Here is a 20,394-nt window from a genome sequence, read left to right as displayed (position 1 = left end):
TCCCCCCCTGGAAACAAGGTCGTAATTTTGTTGATTTATAAATCAGTAGAACACACATTTAGGCATTTGAATTACACTCCACATATATATTTTTTGCATATGAAAATGTTATTCTATATTTCTGTAAATGGGCTAGTGAAAAATAACTATTCCTGAAAGACAGCCAGTGCACTTTAAGCTGAATTTATCTTACTAACTTTCAACTTAAAAAAAATAAAATAATACAATAATGCCAGCAACCCTGATTTTTATAGTTTTAGTCTGTGTCATGGGTATCATCAGACACAGTCAGTGCTTCATAAGTTTACTCCCCCCAGGACAGCAGGATCGTTTTCTTCACGATGGCACTGATTAGTGGTACGTGGCTTTTTCATTAGCCATTGAAATCCGTAGGGCTATTTTGTAAACTCGATGTTAGGATAGACTTGCGAAGCGTATTTGGCTGGTTTTATTTGGCCCTCAAAGAGGGCTACAAATCAAAGAATTTGCTTTTTATTGAGTCACCTAAAATTAAACACTTAATTGGAAGCTTTTATACAATCAACAAGCAGCTCTTTTGCATTCTGATTTTTTTTGTGGGTTGTAGAATGTGCCCTTGTAACAGGACTTGAGGCATAGAACAGCATGTTAGTCCTTAAATAGCTGGGATATTGTGCACATCCTCTAAATCTGACTTCAGAAAGAGAGTAGGATTTCCTAATAATGTTTTCAAATACTTCTATTCCATATGGGTTTTATGATTCATGAACTGGATTATCATCAGTTCTCTGTTTTACATTCCTGGCACATTACTGCCACTGATTGGAAATGCTTTTGTATCCTTTGCTGGAATTAACTCTGTTCCACGGTCCCGAAGCATCTGCTCAGCAGATACTTCTCTACAAAGTATCAACGGGTTTTCTTCTTCCCCCTTTTATCATAGCTTAACAAACCCTTTAAGTACATACAAATGAAAGGAATTGCCTTTGCCCATTGAGATTTTATTTTAAAAAAAATTTTTTTTACATGATATGCAATGCCCTTTTGATCTCCTGGACTCATTTCTATTGAGCTTTTTATACATGTCCCTAGGGGTGGAGCCTTAGGTCACTTGTAGAGCAACTGCTTATCATGGAGAAGGCTGTAGTTGAGTCCCTGGCATCTTCAGGTAGGAGTGGGGCAGACCCCTGTCTGAAATCCTGCAGAGCTGCTACCACTTAGTGAAGGCAGTGCTGAGCTAGATGGAGCAACATCCTGACTCTATAAGGCAGCTTTCTAAGTTCTTGTTAAATTTGTGTTAAAACTACATTGGGTAACAGGACTGGGAAAGGGCTGCTGCCTGAGGCATTGAAGAGCTAGTATTAGTGAGAGTAAATAACAGGCAAGGTGGGCAAGTCATGTGAATTAACAGTAAGGGGGATGCATATATCCTCTTTCTGCTTTTGAGATTCTTCTTTCACAGAATGCTTTCCAGTTTTTGTCGTGTTGCTGGTGATGTGTAAAAACTGGGTTGTATCAAGTACAGTGGTACCTCGGGTTTAGTATTTAATTCGTTCCGGAGGTCCGCCGGAGCCCGATTTCTGTTCTTATCCTGAAGCACTATTTCTGGGTTAGCGGAGTGTGTAACCTGAAGCCTAATTTATCGAGGAGCAATGAGGAAGGAGCAACAATGTTGGAGAAGTGACAAGCCTTTTAAGTAGAGATCTTTCCCTACTGCATCTGTACTGGAATGGTTTTTAGGTTTTTTACTGCTTGTGTGTTTGCTGCTCTGAGCTCCTTTAATAGTTGAGAGAGAGAGAAAGTGAGAATTAAAAGGTGTACCAAGCAAAACAACTAAACATTTATTTGGTTTCAAGTTGTGGAGTGGGGATGGGGAAGAAGAAGAATGGAAATGATGAACATTGGAATCTGCCACATACCAAGTCAAAGCATTGGTCCATCTAGCTCAGCACTGTCTACAGTTATAGGTAACATCTCTCTAGGATTCTAGACGGCATTCTCTCCTTGTCTTTCCTGGAGATGCTGGGGTTTGGACCTGGGACCGTCTGCATGCAAAGCAGATGCTCTCCCACTGAGCTACAGCCCTTCTCCTATCCATGAAAATGACCATAAATCTTAAATCTGACATGCCCCAAAATTCAATATGAGAAACAAGAAATGTTACAGTGTTTCACAGTGTTATAGAGCACAAGTCCATTGATTTCCATGAGTCTATTCTAAGCAGGACTTAGTTGGGCATCACCCAGAATTTAAATGTAACAAGCCATGATGTGAAGAAAGAACTAAGGCATTCAGAGTGTGTGATTGGAAATTCTTTTGTCCTCAAGATCAGTAAGTGTTTGGAAGTAATTTCTATTTAAACATTTTTACAGGATGAGGATGAGCTGGACTCCCATACCATGGTGAAGACAAATTCAGAAAGTGCCGGCACAATGAGAGCCACAAGTACTATGAGTGACAGTGCTCAGACAATGATTGAACATAATAGCACCATGCTTGAATCCGATTTGGGGACCATGGTGATAAACAGTGATGATGATGATGATGAAGATGAAGACGGAACTATGAAAAGTATGTTTAATTTTCCTTTCTGTTTAAAGCATGTTCTGTTTTCCCTCTAGATATATAAACTGTTATCAATAAATACGCACTTAAAATCAGTTATGTTATGGATTCTACAAAAGAATGTTGGAGTTAAAACCTTGGGAAAGGAAGTTGTCCATGTAGATATTGGCTACATTCTTGTGGTTTGTGCAGATGAGATTCACATGTGTACTTGAGCTAGTTTTCCCTGACAACATGTCTGCCCTTGAACTCACAGATCTCTTCTGCAAGATGGCTTACGACCTCTGGATTGCCTTTATTACGAATATTAGTTATAAATACTGTGCTTACTTCATGCTATATTATGGAACTAAATATAAGTTTTAAGTGTGATTTCATTTTTATTTAAGTCATTCACATAACATTTCACGTAGGATAACTGGAAAAATTAAAATATATTTTAGAACTATAGAACACTTTTCATTAAGGGCACATCAGTCAAACCCAGAGCCATTTGGAGCCAGTTCTATGATAGTCATATAGATTTATAGCCAGGAGTTAATGGTTGTAAAGGGTATATTTTTAAAAATTTTGTCATAAAGCATTGGCCTGGTTTGCACATCTTGTTATGCCATGGTTAAAAATAAACTATGGTTTACCGCAAGCAAAAAAGTGTGTTGGTGCACGCTGCTCAATCATGCTCGCTTCAATCCTCCCCTTTCCCTCCTTTTCTGCAATTGGGAGGAAACAAACCAGGATGTTGGCTTGGCCACTTTGGTTTCCGCTTGTGATTTGTTTGAAGAGAAACAAACCACAAGTGCTGGTTGTCTTGCAATGCTGAGAAGAAATAAGGGAAAGGAGTCTGGCTGAGGAAAAGGAGGTGCGGGGAGGAGCAAAAGAGGCACAATGGAGCAGTATGTAGTTCCAGCCTACATACAGTATCAAGGAAGTCATAAAACACAATAGGGATACATTTGAATTTGCAGTTAGGTATAACAGGGACAATAGAGATATAGCAACAGTTAAAAAATATATAAATTAAAACTTAGAATGGAGCAGTATGCATTAGCATGCTGCCAGTTGGTGAAAAAACACATTTTATTATAGCTTATGGCTTAATGTGTCGTGAGATGTGTAATGTGTTCACTATCTGTTCAAAAGGTAAATGTACAATGTTGGCATTAATCTAACTCCTTGTCACAAACTTTCTGTCTTTTGCTATTATAACTGCTTGCCTTTTGCCCAGTGCCTTCAAATATTAACTGAGGTTTCCAAAAGCATTTTGTCTCTCCCAACACATTCACCTGAATGAATTAAGTTTTGCAAAAGCACTGCTGGAAGTTAGTTAAAACATTGGTGGTATGACTGTTCAGTCATAATTCCTGGCAATGTAAAGTGTCTTAATATTTTCTCTCCAGAAATGCAGAAGAAACATCAGTTGCCCATCTGATGGCTATCTTGCCATACACATATGACAAAATTAGCCTAATATAATCTATTGCTAGGATGAACTGAAGCAGCTTTATGTGCCATATTAAAGTCTGAAAAGATTTAACTTCTTTGAATGTTAGAAACATGCTTGTTGTGACTTGTAGAAGTGGAGCTGGCAATTTAAGACAGGATTTTGTTTATTTTGCAGTGCTTATGTACAGTAGACCAGGGATTTTTATCTCCAGCTAAAAGATAATAAACAGTTCTGTTGATGAGTGATGACTCTTGAGTAGAATGATTCAATCCATAAAACACTTAATACATGTTTTAATTTGTGTACGATGCTGAAATAGGTATTTGCTTTATAAACTTCTGTGGATAATGGAGAGATTTATTATCAAAATCTTGAACTAATATTTAACATATGGTAGAAGGGTATTATAAAACATCATGAAGATAATGTTATGTAAAGCAAATGTAAGAGTTCCAAGAAGAATAATGGATGAATTATTCTGGATGGAAATATATTCACAAAGAGATAGGCACAACTTTCCAGTCCATGGTATATGTGAAAGAGAAGGGATGTGGGTGGTGCTGTGGTCTAAACCACTGAGCCTCTTGAGCTTGCCAGTCGGAAGGTTGGCGGTTTGAATCCGCATGTCAGGGTGAGCTCCCATTACAGTGTCCCAGCTTCTGCCAACCTAGCAGTTTGAAAGCATACCAGTGCAAGTAGATAAATAGTTCCTGCTGTAACAGGAAGGTAAACACTGTTTCTGTGCGCTCTGGCACTCGTCATGGTCTTCCGTGTGCCAGTAGCGGTTTAGTCATGTTGGCCACATGACCCGCAAATGCTGTCTGCGGATGAACGCCAGCTCCCTTGGCCTGAAACGAGATGAGCACTGCACTCCATAGTCACCATTGACTGGACTTAACAGTCCAGGGGTTCTTTACCTTTTACCTTTATCTTTTATGTGCAAGATGCGCTGTGCAACTCTTAAGAAAACATTTCTTTTAATTGCAGAATAAGTACCCTATTTTAATGTTAAGTTTCCCATACATACTCTAGCTTCTCTCATTTTTTGGAAATACACAACTCCATGGGTTTGTGGTCCATTATAACCTTTTACAGACTTGTAAAAGTCTGTAAAGTCTGGTATTGTGGTGGCAGGTTCTACCTCTGAACTTACACACACACACACACACACACACACACACACTCAGTGGTGCCCCGCAAGACGAATGCCTTGCAAGACGGAAAACCCGCTACACGAAAGGGTTTTCCGTTTTTGAGCTGCTTCGCAAGACAAATTTCCCTATGGGCTTGCTTCACAAGACGAAAACGTCTTGCGAGTGTTCCGATTTCCCCCCGCTTTCCCCCCTTTTTCTAAGCCGCTAAGCCGCTAATAGCCTTTTAGCCGCTAAGCCTTTAATAGCCGCTAAACCGCTAATAGCGCTAATCCGCTAAGCTGCTAATAGGGTTGCTTCGCAAGACGAAAAAACCGCTAGACGAAGAGACTCGCGGAATGGATTATTTTTGTCTTGCGAGGCACCACTGTATACACACACACACACACACACACACACACACACACACACAAATTATAAAACGTACCACAAAACGTATCACTTATACAATCTTTTTAGACTTCCATCAGCACCTCTCATGATCCACCGTTTTAACCACTTCTTATGCATTTCTTAACTTTATATTGCTTTTACATCTCTTAACAAATCATCCTTCCCCTTCTCCATTTTTGCAGTACTTCCAATAATACTCCTCACAAAACTTCTTGCAAACCTACAAATGTTGTCTGATCTTCACAAATACTTTTCAAGTAGTCCGTCTACCCCTGAACTTCTGCACTTTCATGAGATTTCTGTAGAATCTGCTGCCCTGCATGTAGCTGTACATCTTAGGAAGTCTTAGGATTCTCTCTGGGCATTTGGGCATAACTGAAAAGTAGTGTTCCTGATAGCATAGACCAGGGTTCAGCAGTCCTTTGGACCCATGTGCATATTTGCACACTACAACCTATTTTATTTGCTGCAATAGAAAGCTTATTTCATGCTGAATTTCATTGGGGGAGAGGATCCTGTGGGCACCAGGGAAGGTCTCTATGGGTGCAGGTGCCCCTATGGGTGCCATATTACTGACCTCTAGCCTAGATAGAAGACTCTGCACATATAACAGTGTAAGCGGATGCTCTCTGTAAATGTTTTAATGAAGTCAGGAACAGAGCCTGCAACTTGGATGCCTCAAACCTGCCCACACTTACATTTTGTTGAAACAGGCTTTAAAACATCCCCCCTTTTGCACTGAGTGTCACTTACTAGTTATCCTGTAGATCATCACTACATTTCACTGGACACAGAGCCCTTCTTTAATCGGTACTCTGTTTATATTATTTAGGCTGGAAAAGTTCCCTCCAAATAGCAGGGGATGTGTGTTGGATTATGCCTCAGGGCAGGAAAGAAGGTTTTGGAAGCAGACTGAGGCTCCTATGATGCTCTAGTTCATTTCCTGCCTTTGTTATGATAAATTCAATTATGATCACTGTTGGCACCTGTGTAATCTTCTCAGGCTAGTTGCTATTGATCTTTCTTCTGTCTTGTATTCAGACTTTCATCTTGAGTGTTTTTCCTCTCCTCCCTCAACTTCATCTTTGAGGATCTAATGGATCTAATTGATCATGGTACATCTCTTGGATGTACGGAGAGCCATTAAAATGTACATAGCCAGAACCAATTGCTCATACAAGCAGATTCTCTTTTTGTGTCTTTCCATCCAGCACCTCTGGGTAGAAAGGTTTGTGTGCACACTTTTTCTAAATGGATGGCTTACGAGGTGTTAAAGATACCAGCGCCTTTGAGACTGACTACTCATTCCATGATGGCTGCTTCTTCTTCTTCAGCTTTCACTGCTAATAGGCCTCTTCCTGATGTTTGTGAAGTGACTGCATGGGCTTCGCCAAATAATTTCATATGCCATTCAGCAGGTCCTTCCATAGAACATTGCACAGCTGGATGCAGTCCAGGGACCTGCCCTATTTTTCATGGAAGACAATTTTACTCGACTACGATTGATCTCCAAAGAAGATTAGCTTTGGTGTATCCCAACATACCATCCCTGATAGCTGAAGATAAACAGTTTGATTGGTACCTACCTGAACAGTAGATTTCCTTTGCTTTAGCACGGATGGTATGGCTGCACCCTGTCATATTTGACTACACATATTTTTATAGGGACCATACATCCACTGATCTGTTAAGCTATTTTGCTGATAGTATTGGAAGCAGGTTTTCCACTACTGTTTATTTTCTGGTGCTTGTTTTTCTTAAGATTCTCTTTAAGTTCATGGGCTCATGATTCTTGTATCAAGCTTGGCGAGTCTGCAAACTAGAGCATCATGGGAGCATCCTCCTACTTCCTGCTTTGCCCAGAATGTGCAGCCACAACCCAACATACCATCCCTGCCTAAGCCAAAGGAAATCTACCCTTCAGATAGCTACCAACCATACTTTATGGAGGACTGTTGCCTCCTCAGTTAAGAGATGACACCAGATTCTGTTGAAAGTATAAAAAGTAGTGAACTGGACTGATCATGCAGCTTTGTCATAAAATGTTTAATTTCACTATTATATAGTGAATTACATTATATTTACATATGCATCTTTCACTTCCTACACTGAACTTGAAGCTACCAACATCTTGTTGCTAGACATTCTCCCAGTCAGGTATTGACCAGGCTCAAAACTGCTTAGCTTCAATAATGAAACTTGATGAGGTAGTTCTCCAGCTTTTGGAAATATGATTTTGTTCTGCCTATTTGAAAAGAGGACTCTGTTATGTGTAGAAAAACTGGAATGAGTCATCGTTGTGATTTTGGTGTGACTTCAATTAGTGTTACCCTTTTATCTCCTCCCAGTATGTGATAAATTTCTTCCACATAATGCAGTGTGGTCATATGTGAAATTCTTTAATAGTTTTGTGCTGTTTCAGCAGTATACTTGGTTTCTGTGTTAATCATTAAACTATGTCATTGCTCTGGAAAGAAATGATCTGCCCCTAATAACAAATTGTGTCCAAGAAACGTGGATGTTACTTCAACTTCACAAATTATTGATGCATCTTTTGACATGTGTTCTGTTTTGAAGCCACTACATTTTAAGTTGTGTTATATTGGAACTTATTTATTTATTTAACGTATTTATCAGTCACTCCAAAACCCAAGTTCTCTAGATGACAGTTATTAAAAAAAATTAAAAGCATAAAATCCACATAAAACAATCAGAGTTCAACACTCAAGTCCATTAAGACAAAGGCCAGTACCAAAATAGAAAATAAACACAATATGAGCCACAAACATGTCTTAATCAAGAGAGAACAAAAACAACCCCATAAGGGCTAAAATTTATCCCAGCTGCCATAAAAGTAGAGGCTAAAATATTAATAATGATGCTGAAATATGATTTAGATGCTAAAAGGCTGGGGAAGCAGTTCAGTAAAGCAGCTCTTAGGATTGGTTTGGTGCAGTTTTGTTTTTTTTAACGACTGTGAAATATCTTATTTTCAGATGGTTCTCTTAAATATGTTAAAAATTATACCAGCACATGTGGGCATTGCCTCCTGCATTCATGCAGTTTGGGTCTTGGTTGTAAGCATGGCTCATGAGTTATGTGTGAATTGAGTTTGAGAGAGGACTTCGTACATTCTCTTAACATGTGATCTGTTTGGTCTTGTGCATGTTACGAGGAAGGAACTTTCCCATCTCTTCCCACAGTGTGTCTGCCCACCGTAAGCTGAAAGACTATTCCCTTTCTGGAAATCAGAGCATGAGATGAGAACCCCAGGATGTTTTAGATGATTTCATTGGCCTGTTTCATGCAGCTTCTTCATTTCTCCCTCATAGTTTGCTTGGCTCACTGTCTCCTCTGAACCAGGCTCATGGTTTAGCTCTCTCCAGACTAATCATGTTGTGACCAAGGTTTGTTATTGGCTATGGCTCATAGTTAGTCTGGAGAGAACAAAGCCATGAGGTCTGGCTTGAGGTGAAAAATGACTGGGTAGAAGCAAAATAAAAAAATTCCTTCCAGTAGCACCTTAAAGACCAACTAAGTTAGTTCTTGGTATGAGCTTTCGTGTGCATGCACACTTCTTCAGATACACTGAAACAGAAAGCTCATACCAAGAACTAACTTAGTTGGTCTTTAAGGTGCTACTGGAAGGAATTTTTTTATTTTGACTATGGCAGACCAACACGGCTACCTATCTACTACTGGGTAGAAGCAAAGTTGCTGTGATCCCTTCACTGGCAGCCCTCTGTATCTGTTTGTTCTCTGTCTCTTAATGTAGCTCTTTTAGGATGCCATGAAGATGTGAAACGCTGTGACTGATAAATCTGCAGAGTTGCTAACCCTAAATATTCCTAAAAATCATTCATTCTACTCCACCAGTGATGCAGGATTGCTTTTTCTCAGCCCAGTACTGTGTGTTGTTGTTGTTAAACCTATTTTCCACCCTTCACCAGCAGGTCCCTGGGCATGTTGAAATAATAAAAAATGCAACATTAAAACAAACCACAATCACAGGAATAGGGTGGATTCAGAAATGAGTGGGGGAAAGCATTTTTATTCCTCATGTTGGAATTAATTGTATTCTGGTAGAAGCAAAAGGCGACCTATAGATGATGCATTTGGAGGGACCTATGATCTGGTGGTCTTTGTATACTGCTCTATCATAAAAATTATCAGAGAGCTTTACAACAATGGTTTCCAATGTTACTAAGGGAGGAGTAGCCCCAGACAGGATTTAGTTTGGGTCAGATCTCCCTTTCAGATTGCTTAAAATGTGTAGATTTTTGGGTGACGCATTCTCAGATGGTTTTTTTGCAGCAAGCCACACAACTGCAGAAATAAATGTGTTTAGACAGAGGGGGAATTTTCTTCCTCTCCTAGCAATGCAAAACTATTGGACATCTTTTAAAACTTTGCTAACATTAGATTTTGTATATATATTTCCCTCAACTTTCTATTTTCCTGCTCAAGGACAAAATAAGTAACAATAATAAGTTTTTTATTTATAGGCGCCCATGCTTGGAGGCCCCTGGGCGCTATGACAAAAAATAAGTAAAAACATATTTCCCCCCAACAAATAGGGACTTGTGCCCAAATAAAGCTGAGATCTGGAACAAAACAAAGCTTGACATTCTAACCTAACATTTTAATACACAGCCTAGCAATAAATAGCATTGTGTTTTCTGGCCTTATATTTTTTCAGGAGTAGGGGCTTGTGTGGGTAAACTGTTGGTGAGAAAGGGATGCACTATATCAATACAACAAAACAGAACCTGGAAGACTGGAAAATCAAGTAGGCACTAGAGTCCTTCTATGGTGGTACAGTTTGACTGACCTACTCTTGCTTTTCTACAGTTTCATCTGGCTTTAATTTGGAAAGCCCACATCCTTACTAAATACGCTTGCTAGTTCGCTTATACAAGTTTCTGTTTTCATAAGGCATTTTTCCACAATTATTTTCATTCTCCCACCTTTTAGGGTTAGGGTCTTTTTGTGTCCTGTCCCCCCCCCCCCCAAAGTGGCTGCTTTTGTGTGCCAGAGAAAAATGAGGGGAAATCTCACAACAGCACTAAAAGGCAAACCTTTATAAAATTAATATAGCCTTGATAAAATATCCAGTCTGTTTTCAGTTGATGATGGCCTTCTTCAAGGGCATAGGATTAAGGTCATGTCAAGGTGACATCTCTGGCAGCCAGAATTGTGTTAGTTTATTTTGCATTTTTATTTTGAGTCCATCCATTTGCCCATCTAGCACAGTACAGACTGTTCTGACCTTGAGTGGCTCTCTAAGGTCTCCAGTGGTGATCTTTCCCATCCCTGCAGTCCTTTTAAATGGAAATGCTAGAGCATGCGTAGTCAACCTTTTTATATCTACCGCCCACTAATGCATCTTTCTTGATGGTAAAATTTCCTTACTGCCCATCAGTGCTCGATGGAAGGAGGATTTAGCTTGTGCCGTAGAACCCCCTACCGCCTACCTAGAATCCTGAAACACCCACTAGTGGGCGGTAGGGACCAGGTTGAACCTAAACTATAACCCCTCTCCATTGTATCTAGCAAAGTGTAGTAACAGTTTAACATATTTTGGGGAAATTAGCAATATAGTTTCAGGGTGCAGGTAGGGACTCTCTGTAAATGTTGGTTTTCTTTCTTTCTTTCTTTCTTTCTTTCTTTCTTTCTTTCTTTCTTTCTTTCTTAAAAACTTTGTATCTGGAAGCTTCTTTGGAGCTGAAAATGCTTAATCTTTCTCCCAAGCTATGCTTAAGATAGTAATCAGCCAATTCTGCAAATGATTGTGAAACTCTGCAAGTTAGAGATTATCCTTTAATGTGGAACTTCTGCATTTTCTGAGCATCTAATCAAGTGATGTCAGTGCAATTCTCTTGTGGATTATTGTAGTAATAGGAATGAATATCAAGAAGTTAGTGAGGCATGACTTTCCTTTCCTGCAGCAATGTTTAGCTGTTCCTACCAAAGCTGTATTCCAAACGATCGCTTAAATAGTTTGTAAGATTACCTTATAACATGTGTCAGACCAATTTATTACAGTTTCCTCATGAGCCTAGGATTCCCTTTCCTTAAGAGATAATTGTCCTTACTCTATGGAAGGGTAGCAGCGTAGTGTCCTACAGCTGTTGTGGGCTATCAGCTCCCATCATGCTCTGGCAACACAGTCAAAGATCAGGAATTATGGAAGTTGTAGTTCACAACATATGGAGGATGCCGCTATTGGCTCCTGGTTTCTGTGGTCTTCTTGACTTTGCTATACGGTTTGATACACAAATTTGAGATTCTTAATTGGTTCTTTTTCTTTAGGTAAAGTAGACTTTTTTTTGTCCCATTAATAGTTTCCTAAAGACCAGCTTGTAAAGCCATAAACTTAACTATAAGAAGCAAAAATCCTGGCAATGCAGTTATTTACAAAGACTGAATTGTAAATTTTCAGCATAAATGGAATGTGATTGATCTGCACCTCTGCATTTCTTAGAATGTTCTCATTGAGTTGTCCCACTTGTAAGAGGGAATATTAGGGGTGTATCCAATGCTGTAGCTCTGCTAATACAACATACTTCTGGGAATGACGTGAAAGCCACCTCCACTCTCCCTGCTCCGGGCATGTCCTCAAAATCTGCTCTGGGGGATTGGGAGCCCCTCTAGAGCAGATTTGGGGGGGCATATGGAGTAGAGTAGAGGAAATAGAAGACCCATTGCATGAATGGAACTTCCCTCACACGCTGTTGGATACAACCTCAGTCCGGTGTTAATGGATACTTTTCAATTTGTACAGCCTGAGGATGTGGACAGGAACCTTGGAAATGTGAGAGCTACCACATGTGTGCTTGATCCTTGCCCTTTCTGGCTCATCAAAAGAGTCAGCAGCGGACTGGCTGAGTGGGTGAAGGGAGAGGTCAATGCCTCTCCTTACAACGAGGCAGGGTGCCAGCATGCCTAAAGGAGGCAGTTATAAGACCGCCATGGAAAAATCCATCCCTGAATCCCACCGTATTGAATGATTATCAGCAGTCTTCAATGTCCCATGTTTGGGCAAGGTACTGAAGCATGTTGGTGGTATTTCAGCTCCAAGGGTTTCTAGAGGAGACTGATTATCTAGATCCATTTCAATCTTGTTTCAGGCCTGATTATGGGACAGAGATGGATTTGGTCACCTTGGTGGGTGACTTGTGCCAGGAACTGGACTAGGGGTGTATGTCCCTGTTGGTTCTCCTGGACCTCTCAGCAATTTTTGATATCATCAACCATGGTATCCTTCTGTACTACCCTTGCTGGGATGGGAGTTGGAGGCACTGTTTTGCCAGAATCTTTATATGCTATGGGTGAAGCTGGAGTGTTTCTGTTCATGTGAGGAACATTTATATTAGTGTCAATGTTAAAAAATGAAAAGAAATATTGAGAAGAAATATTGGACTTCAATTTCAGGATTTGCAAACGTTATATTAGTTCAACTATGTTTAATTCTGTAGATGTATCCTGAGTTAACTGAGCCGTAAGCCACTTTTTGCACTCATTTGCATCACAGTGGTATTTCGTTAGGTTTCTGTCACTCTGATTACATGCCTCTTTCTTGTTTGCCCTGTCAGGAACCCTCTGGTTCACTCTGTCAAGGGAACCCAATTGCTAGGAAACAAACATTAACTCTGCCTATTGATATCTTTTGAGCAGCTCCGTTATAAACACAATTTACTTGGAACTTACTGCTTTTCTCTTTTAAATTTTAACCACAGCCTTCTAATTTTCATACTAGGAAATGCAACATCACCCCAGGCTCAGCGACCTTCTTTTATGGACTACTTTGATAAACAGGATTCCAAGAATAAAAGCCATGAAAACTGTAACCAGAATATGCATGAATCTTACCATATATCGAAGAATGTCTTTCCCGATAACTGGAAGGTTCCTCAAGATGGCGATTTTGATTTTGTAAGTACTGCTGTACAGTTTGCTTTCCTGGTATCTTTGCATGGTGTAGTAATTCTAACTGAGATCAGCTAACATGAACACTATACAGAATTCTTAGCAGTGTAGCAATCGCTTAGGAATATGGCCACCTACATAGCATAATCCAGGACAATGTTAGAGGGTCTCTTCTCCAGTCTTCAGAGAGTAGCTGGAAGTGGGGAGGCAGAACAAAGTCCACCTTTCCTTCCACTCTGCTATTTTAATCTGAAATCTTAGGTGCAGTACTGTGCCCAGAGCTCAGAAACTGGTTGCCCTAATGAAATTCCCTGTTGCAAAATGTGCTTAGAACAATGGGAGTTTCAAACACAGATCCAGGATGCATCGTAGGGTTTTTCAGACTGTGAATTCCATGTTCTGCAGTTTAGTGGTCCCGTCTCTTCATCGTTTTCTGTACTATTAGAGACTTGTCTCAGCCACTGTGTACATTCTCCCAATGTGCATGCAAAATAACCATATTTTTTGCTCTATAAGACTCACTTTTTCCCTCCTAAAAAGTAAGGGGAAATGTGTGTGCGTCCTATGGAGCGAATGCAGGCTGCACAGCTATCACAGAAGCCAGTACAGCAAGAGGAATTGCTGCTTTCACTGCGCAGCTATCCCTCTTGCTGTTCTGGCTTCGGAGGTTCAGAATATTTTTTTTCTTGTTTTCCTCCTCCAAAAACTAGGTGCGTCTTGTGGTCTGGTGCGTCTTATAGAGCGAAAAATACGGTACATATTGTCAAATGAACTTGAACCTAGCAATGTAGAAGTGGCCTAGTTTATCCTTTTGGTTTCTTGTCTCTGACAGCATCTCCCATCTTCTCTGAATAGCAAACTGCAGTTTTTTGGTACATGAAACCTTTGTGATCCAGCAGTTTTTTCTCTCTCTATCACCACTGAAATAACCAATGAATCTGACTCTTCATTCTCAGCCATTTAGGATGTTTGTGAACATCCTATGACTAGCTGCTTATTAGACCCTGTTTCAGTTTCACTTGCACTCAATCATAGGTCTGTCCCTTCTATCCTGCTGAACGTTTTCTGTACACACTTTTTAGTGTAAAAACAAACACCCACTTTTCAGTGTGTTAACCAGGCAAATGTTTGTTGTATATACATATTTAAGCTAACTTAATTGATCAATATTTTACTTGTATTGTCCACCTTAACTGTATGGGAGTATACATTAAGGCCACCCATTAGAAAAGTGAGTTAAACTTGTGTAAGAAGTATTATCTATTTTTTTGTGATAGCAGTAGTCATGCATTAAGTATATAGATTTTGTTATCAGATATTTTAACCATCACACTTTGTAGCTTTTCCTATGAGCTGACAGATTGTAATAATCGTTGTAGGTGTTCTGAGTAGTACAGTATGTGGAAAATTCAATTATTTTCTCTAGTTGTTTGCTTTACTCTAGTTGTTTGCGTTACTCATATTATTGGCTATAGGTACTGACACTTGTTAAAGGATAACTCATTGTGGAGCATGCATTTCATGCTTTTCTAAAATTGACATCAATTTTTTAGACTGCTGACATACAGTCTTTAAGTAATTCATGAAAATTGTAAATAATGGATAACTTTCAGTTCTAAGGAACTCTCTTCTATCTCTGTTGGATTTTGCCTTAATGGGATCTAGTTAGGGATTTTATCAGTGAATGCAATCAGGAATGACTAATTTTGTGTGTTCTAAAAGAATAGGGTAGCAGTTTAAATTCCAAAATGTAAAAAATGAATCAGCATCCAGTGTTATTTTAGGACAATGTAGCTGCTCTTAGCAAGATACAAGTTTAATTCTTGTCAGACCATTACAGGGGTCAATATCCTCATTCTTTCTAAAAATGAAGGATTGAGTTTCACCCAGGATCACCTAAGTGAAAGAATAGGCACCAGCTCCTGACGGTCAAGACACTTGGGGACCTCATTATTATTATTATTTTTTGGGTGCTGGGCCCCCTCAGTGTTCAGAGGGTGTTGGGCTCTGCCCCCTGGCTCCTTGCAATGTCACACAATGTTGTGCATGTGACATCAGGACATTGCATTGGGCCCCCTCAATCATCCAGAGAAGCTGGCACCTCTGAGTGCAAGCATAAGAGTCAGTTCAGAGGATTGGACATCAGTGATAGCAGTACGGAGGTTGAAAGAAAACTTAATTGCAAGTATCTTGATGTTCTTTTGCCTGCCTTTTAGGATTGTAGTTGGCTAGCAGAGATTGTCTCCCCATCTGCTTACTGCTTTAAAATGATAAAGGAATACCACCTAATCTATACTCTAAAAGCTGCTGAAAAATAAAACAGTCAACATGCTAGCTAGATCATGAATTAGTATAGTATTATTTTAAAAGCACATTCTTTAATAAAAGTTATTAAATTTTGCATTATTTTTCTAACAGATGAATGAGAGTCTACATTCCCCAAAAGAGATAAGTTTTCCTAATGGCTCAAAATGCAGGCATTAGTATTAGGAATTGATTTAATTTAGAAAGATAACTGTTAAAAGTCTCATCAGTGCTGATTGAATCAATTATCTTAACTGCATCTACATGTTAAGTGAAGTGCCTCTTTTTCTCCCTGGGTAGAATAATTTAAATAGAGAAGGCAAATGCATTTTACATCAGTGCCAAAGGAAAGATTCCTGCCTTTGCTAAACTTACTACCAAACAGGTCTGGTATCCAGATTGTTTAACATTAAACACAGAACGTGCATATCATGTGTCGGCATTACACTGTTGTTTAAGTACACTTTTGATGCCTTGAGCATTTTTTTTTAAAGCCATCTGTTACTAAAAGGCATGATTCTTTAATGTATTCTTAGAACAACAAATACATTAAAACATAACAATCACTGCAAAACGATGACAGTGCAAATAGCAAGTATTTAATTAGTGCTACAAACGTTAAATGTGACAGCTGATTAGGTAATAGAATAACATGATTTAATCATTAAAATGATTAAGGATAATATACAGCATTTAGATAGAAATCTCAGAAACAATGTAAATTGGTATTTTATTAGAGTCTTACTGTATTATAGCTTAGCTGCCGTTACCCTAATGAATTTAAAAATGCAATGATTTCTGTAAACACGTTTCTGCACAACTTAAAAAAAATGTGGTAGATAAATTTAGTTTAAAAGCAGAAGCAAAAGCTTCTGATCTTATAGCCATGTTGCACTCTGTGTGTGTGTGTGTGTGTGTGTGTACGCGTGTGTACGCGTGTGTGTGCAGATCCAGGGCATATATAGGCTTACACACCTAACACTATACAAGGGGTGGGCAACTTTTTCTGTTGATAGTTGCCTTCCCTTGTGGGGCCATATTCCCAGTTCTATGCAGATATATTCAGAAGTAAGCTGCACAGGGTTTGATGGCTATTTAGCAACACACATTTCTGAAGTTACCTGCTATGTGCTTAATCCTTAATCCTTCTTACAGCCTATAGCTCCTGCTATCCTAGCTCACCCTGACCAGGAACACTGGAAGCAACCCCCTCCCTATGCCCTCATTTATCCAAAACTATTTAAAGGAAAGGAAGGATCGGGCGATAACAAACAAAAAGAGGCTGGGACTACAGGGGCGGCAGAGCAAACTGAAAAGGAAGGGCGACGAGAAAATTCAGAATATGGTCTCCACCCAGATCCCAAACCAAGTGCTGTGGCACTGGAATCCTTGGGCAGTCCATGCAACAAGATCCCAGGGGCAAGAATCTTTCCCTTAAAGGAAGTGCCTAATCCAACAACCTCTCTAGATGATAAGGAAAAATATAACCCTAGGATATGGACATATGTGCCATTCTCATACATGGATCTATTGAACTGGAAAACACATAGCCCACCCTATTCTGAAAAGCCCAAAGCCATAACCGATTTGATTAGTTCAATTATGGAAATACATTATCCCACTTGGGCGGTCTGCAGGCAATTACTGATGACCTTTCTCAGTACTGAGGAAAGGCAAAGGGTCGATCAACAAGCACAGGAATGGCTCAGGCGAGAAGCAGAGAGGCATGGAGCGGCCAACACACAGGCCTGGGTGGTGGAGAATTATCCAGATCAAGACCCCCATTGGGACCCTAACTAAGGGGAGGGGGAAGAAGGAAGCTTGAGCGACACCACCAGGCCATAATAGAAGGCTTGAAAGCTGGAGCACTGAATATTAGCAAGGTGAAGGAAATCATACAGAGAACAGATGAGTCTCCGGGCACCTTCCTGGAGAGACTTCATGAAGCCTATAGGAACTATACGCCATTAGACCCAGAGGCTCCTGAAAATCGTGGAATGGTGAATATGAGTTTTGTGGAGCAAAGTGCACCAGACATTAGAAGGAAGCTTCAAAAGCTGGAAGGATTCGCTGGAATGAATCCAGAACAGTTGGTGGCAGTAGCTAGGAAAGTATATATGAATAGAGATTTGGAAGAGAAAAGGGAAGCAAAAAGGAAGTTTAAAAGGGAAGAGGATTTATTTACAGTGGCCACAGCAGCCAGACTTCCCACATACCAAGGAGGCTGGGGAGCAAAAGGAGGTTGGCGAAGTGGGGGCTTAGGCCCGAAACAATGTGCTATATGCCGAGAAGAAGGACACTGAAAGAATGAATGCCCGAGAGTGGAATGTGAAGGAAGAGGAGGACGCGGCTCAGTGAGAGGTAGAGGAATTATACTGAGAGGAAGAGGACAAGGCCAGTGGCGTGGAGGTTGATACTAACCAACTAGAGAGAAGGTGGATGGGACCTCACTGGGAGATGTGATTGGCCTGGAGGTCCCAGAGTTCGAGAAAAAGCGAACGTATGACTCAGACTATAAAGACTCAACTAGCCTAACTGTGTGAGGAAACTCATTTAAAATGGACTGAAGTGTTGCCCTTTGCCCTATTCCATATTAGGTGTCCCCCTAAGGGAAAATTAAAAGTCTCACCACTTGAATTGATGTATGGCGGACCGCCACCTGTTATTCAGCCCTTATACCATGGATTAATGGAATGGAGTGACCATGTGGTAAAGAAGCAAGTGTAGTCTCTCTTCCGTGTCATGTATTCTCTCCACAGGTGGACCATTGAGCACACCCCCATTAACCTAATGGAGCCTGTGCACCCGTTCCAACCCGGTGACGAAGTGTGGGTCAAAGAGTGGAGAGAAAACCCACTTGAACCATGCTGGTGTGGCCCATGCGTTGTCTTATTGACCTCACCAACAGCAGTAAGGCTAGAGGGGATTGCGTCCTTGATCCACCACACATGTATCAAGAGAGCTGAAGGCATGTGGTCATGTGCCCAACATCCAGAAACTGATTTAAAAGTAATCTTGACAAGGAAACCCCTTGTACCCAGTCACACCGGGAGCTGACTGGGTCACGGGCATCATGAGAGCGACGACCCTCTGCAGTAGCCACTCCGGACGCTGGCTATCAACGCACAGAGGAAGATTGGGAGCAAGATGCTTGTCTCCTCATTTTCATTTCACTATTGTAGTTTTATTCTTCTCTATAAGGTGGAAAGGAAGGAGGTGGAGAAGATGAGCAGTTGGCAAAAGATAATAAATGGGCAGCAATAGCAGAAGAGGTAGCAACGAATGGGGGAAAGTGTCTAGTTTGCTCCCTAGGACTCTATGATTTGTTGGGAGGTGTGCCTCTCCTACTATATCCTTTAAACGCCACTGGATTAGTATTGGACGTGGGATTCACCAAAGGGAACATCAAAGAATGGCACCCAATGTATAACAAGGCAAAGAATTAAAGTAGCACCTTTAAAAGGTGGGCTGTGTGTGCGCCAGAAGAAGACTCAAAACCACTGGGGTGGGAGTTTTGTCATGCACCCACAATTGGTGGCACCATGATGTTAACAACTGGACATGTGGACAGACCCAAAAGACATTTGATTATTGTAGATGTTCAAAATGATTGAGCCACATTTGGAAAATCTGTTGGAATCCTAGTGGAGATATCAATAGCACTACCAGGACTTGCCCAAGAGGCAGCGTCACCCACAAGGTCATATTTGAAGCCAGAGTTACCTTCCAAGGGAATGCTTCCTTTCTGTGGTAGGTGTGCAGACAGTGAACATATAAGGAAGTTCCTCCCAGTTGGCACAGGGCTTGTTATCTAGCCACCCTCCCCCCCCATGTGGGTTCTCCCTTATCTGACCCACCGAAGGAGAACTATCCAGAATGCGGCAGGGGCCATAGAGACGGTAGCTGGAGGCTCGGCTCAAAGTTGGTATGGGACTAATGGTTTGCTTCCAGAAAGGATAATACAACATTATGGCCCGGCTACATGGAACCCTCATGAATTGGTAGCGGGGCTCCAGGAGCCTATTTATAATCTGAACTGCATCATTAGGCTGCAGGCTGTAGTGGAAATAGTCACCAGCACAACCGCTCTGGCTCTGCGGGTGGTGGCTCCACAATTAGATGAAAGTAGAAGTGCCATTCTGCAACTCAAAATGGGCCTGGATTATGTCCTGGTCAAACAGGGCAGGATGTGTAACGCACTGAATTTAACAAAAGATGTTTGTTCTTTCAACATATCTGATAATGGTGAGGCTATTCGTTCTCTAGCTGATCATATAGAAGCAGTAGCCCATGTTCCAGTACAGTCTTGGGAGGGTTGGAATCTGGATTGGTTGTCTTCATGGCTTCCCCAGATGGGAGGCCTTAAACCTTGATAGGAGGATTATTGGTTATGTTTTTGTTGTTGTTGATTCTGCCATGTATTATACCTTTGTTTCTGCAGGCCCTTAGGCGCATGATAGAATCTACCGTAGAAGCTACAATGTCTAGAAAACTGCTTTTTATGTATAAAAGCTTGCCTACTGAGGATCAAGCTATAGGTGATGATTTGTTTGCACCATAGCTTGAAAGTACAGGAAAGCTAGGCATTTGATATGTAGACATAGAGGCCATGACTCAGTGCGCACACTC

At 40.6% G+C, this 20,394-nt stretch overlaps 1 protein-coding gene across 3 annotated transcripts in view; it reads left to right on the top strand.

Moving 5' to 3' along the window:
• STK3 (serine/threonine kinase 3) overlaps window positions 1-20,394 on the top strand; it is a 110,064-nt gene that overhangs the window by 51,120 nt on the left and 38,550 nt on the right. For all 3 annotated transcript variants that reach the window (XM_081204811.1, XM_081204812.1, XM_081204813.1), the window contains exons 9-10: window positions 2,352-2,550; window positions 13,292-13,467. In XM_081204811.1, the coding sequence (XP_081060937.1) occupies window positions 2,352-2,550; window positions 13,292-13,467 (375 nt within the window). The remainder of the gene's footprint in view (window positions 1-2,351; window positions 2,551-13,291; window positions 13,468-20,394) is intronic.

Source organism: Podarcis bocagei (assembly GCF_964188305.1).
Source record: "Podarcis bocagei genome assembly, chromosome: 8".
Lineage (NCBI taxonomy): Eukaryota > Metazoa > Chordata > Lepidosauria > Squamata > Lacertidae > Podarcis > Podarcis bocagei.
This window is presented reverse-complemented; position numbering and strand designations above follow the sequence as displayed.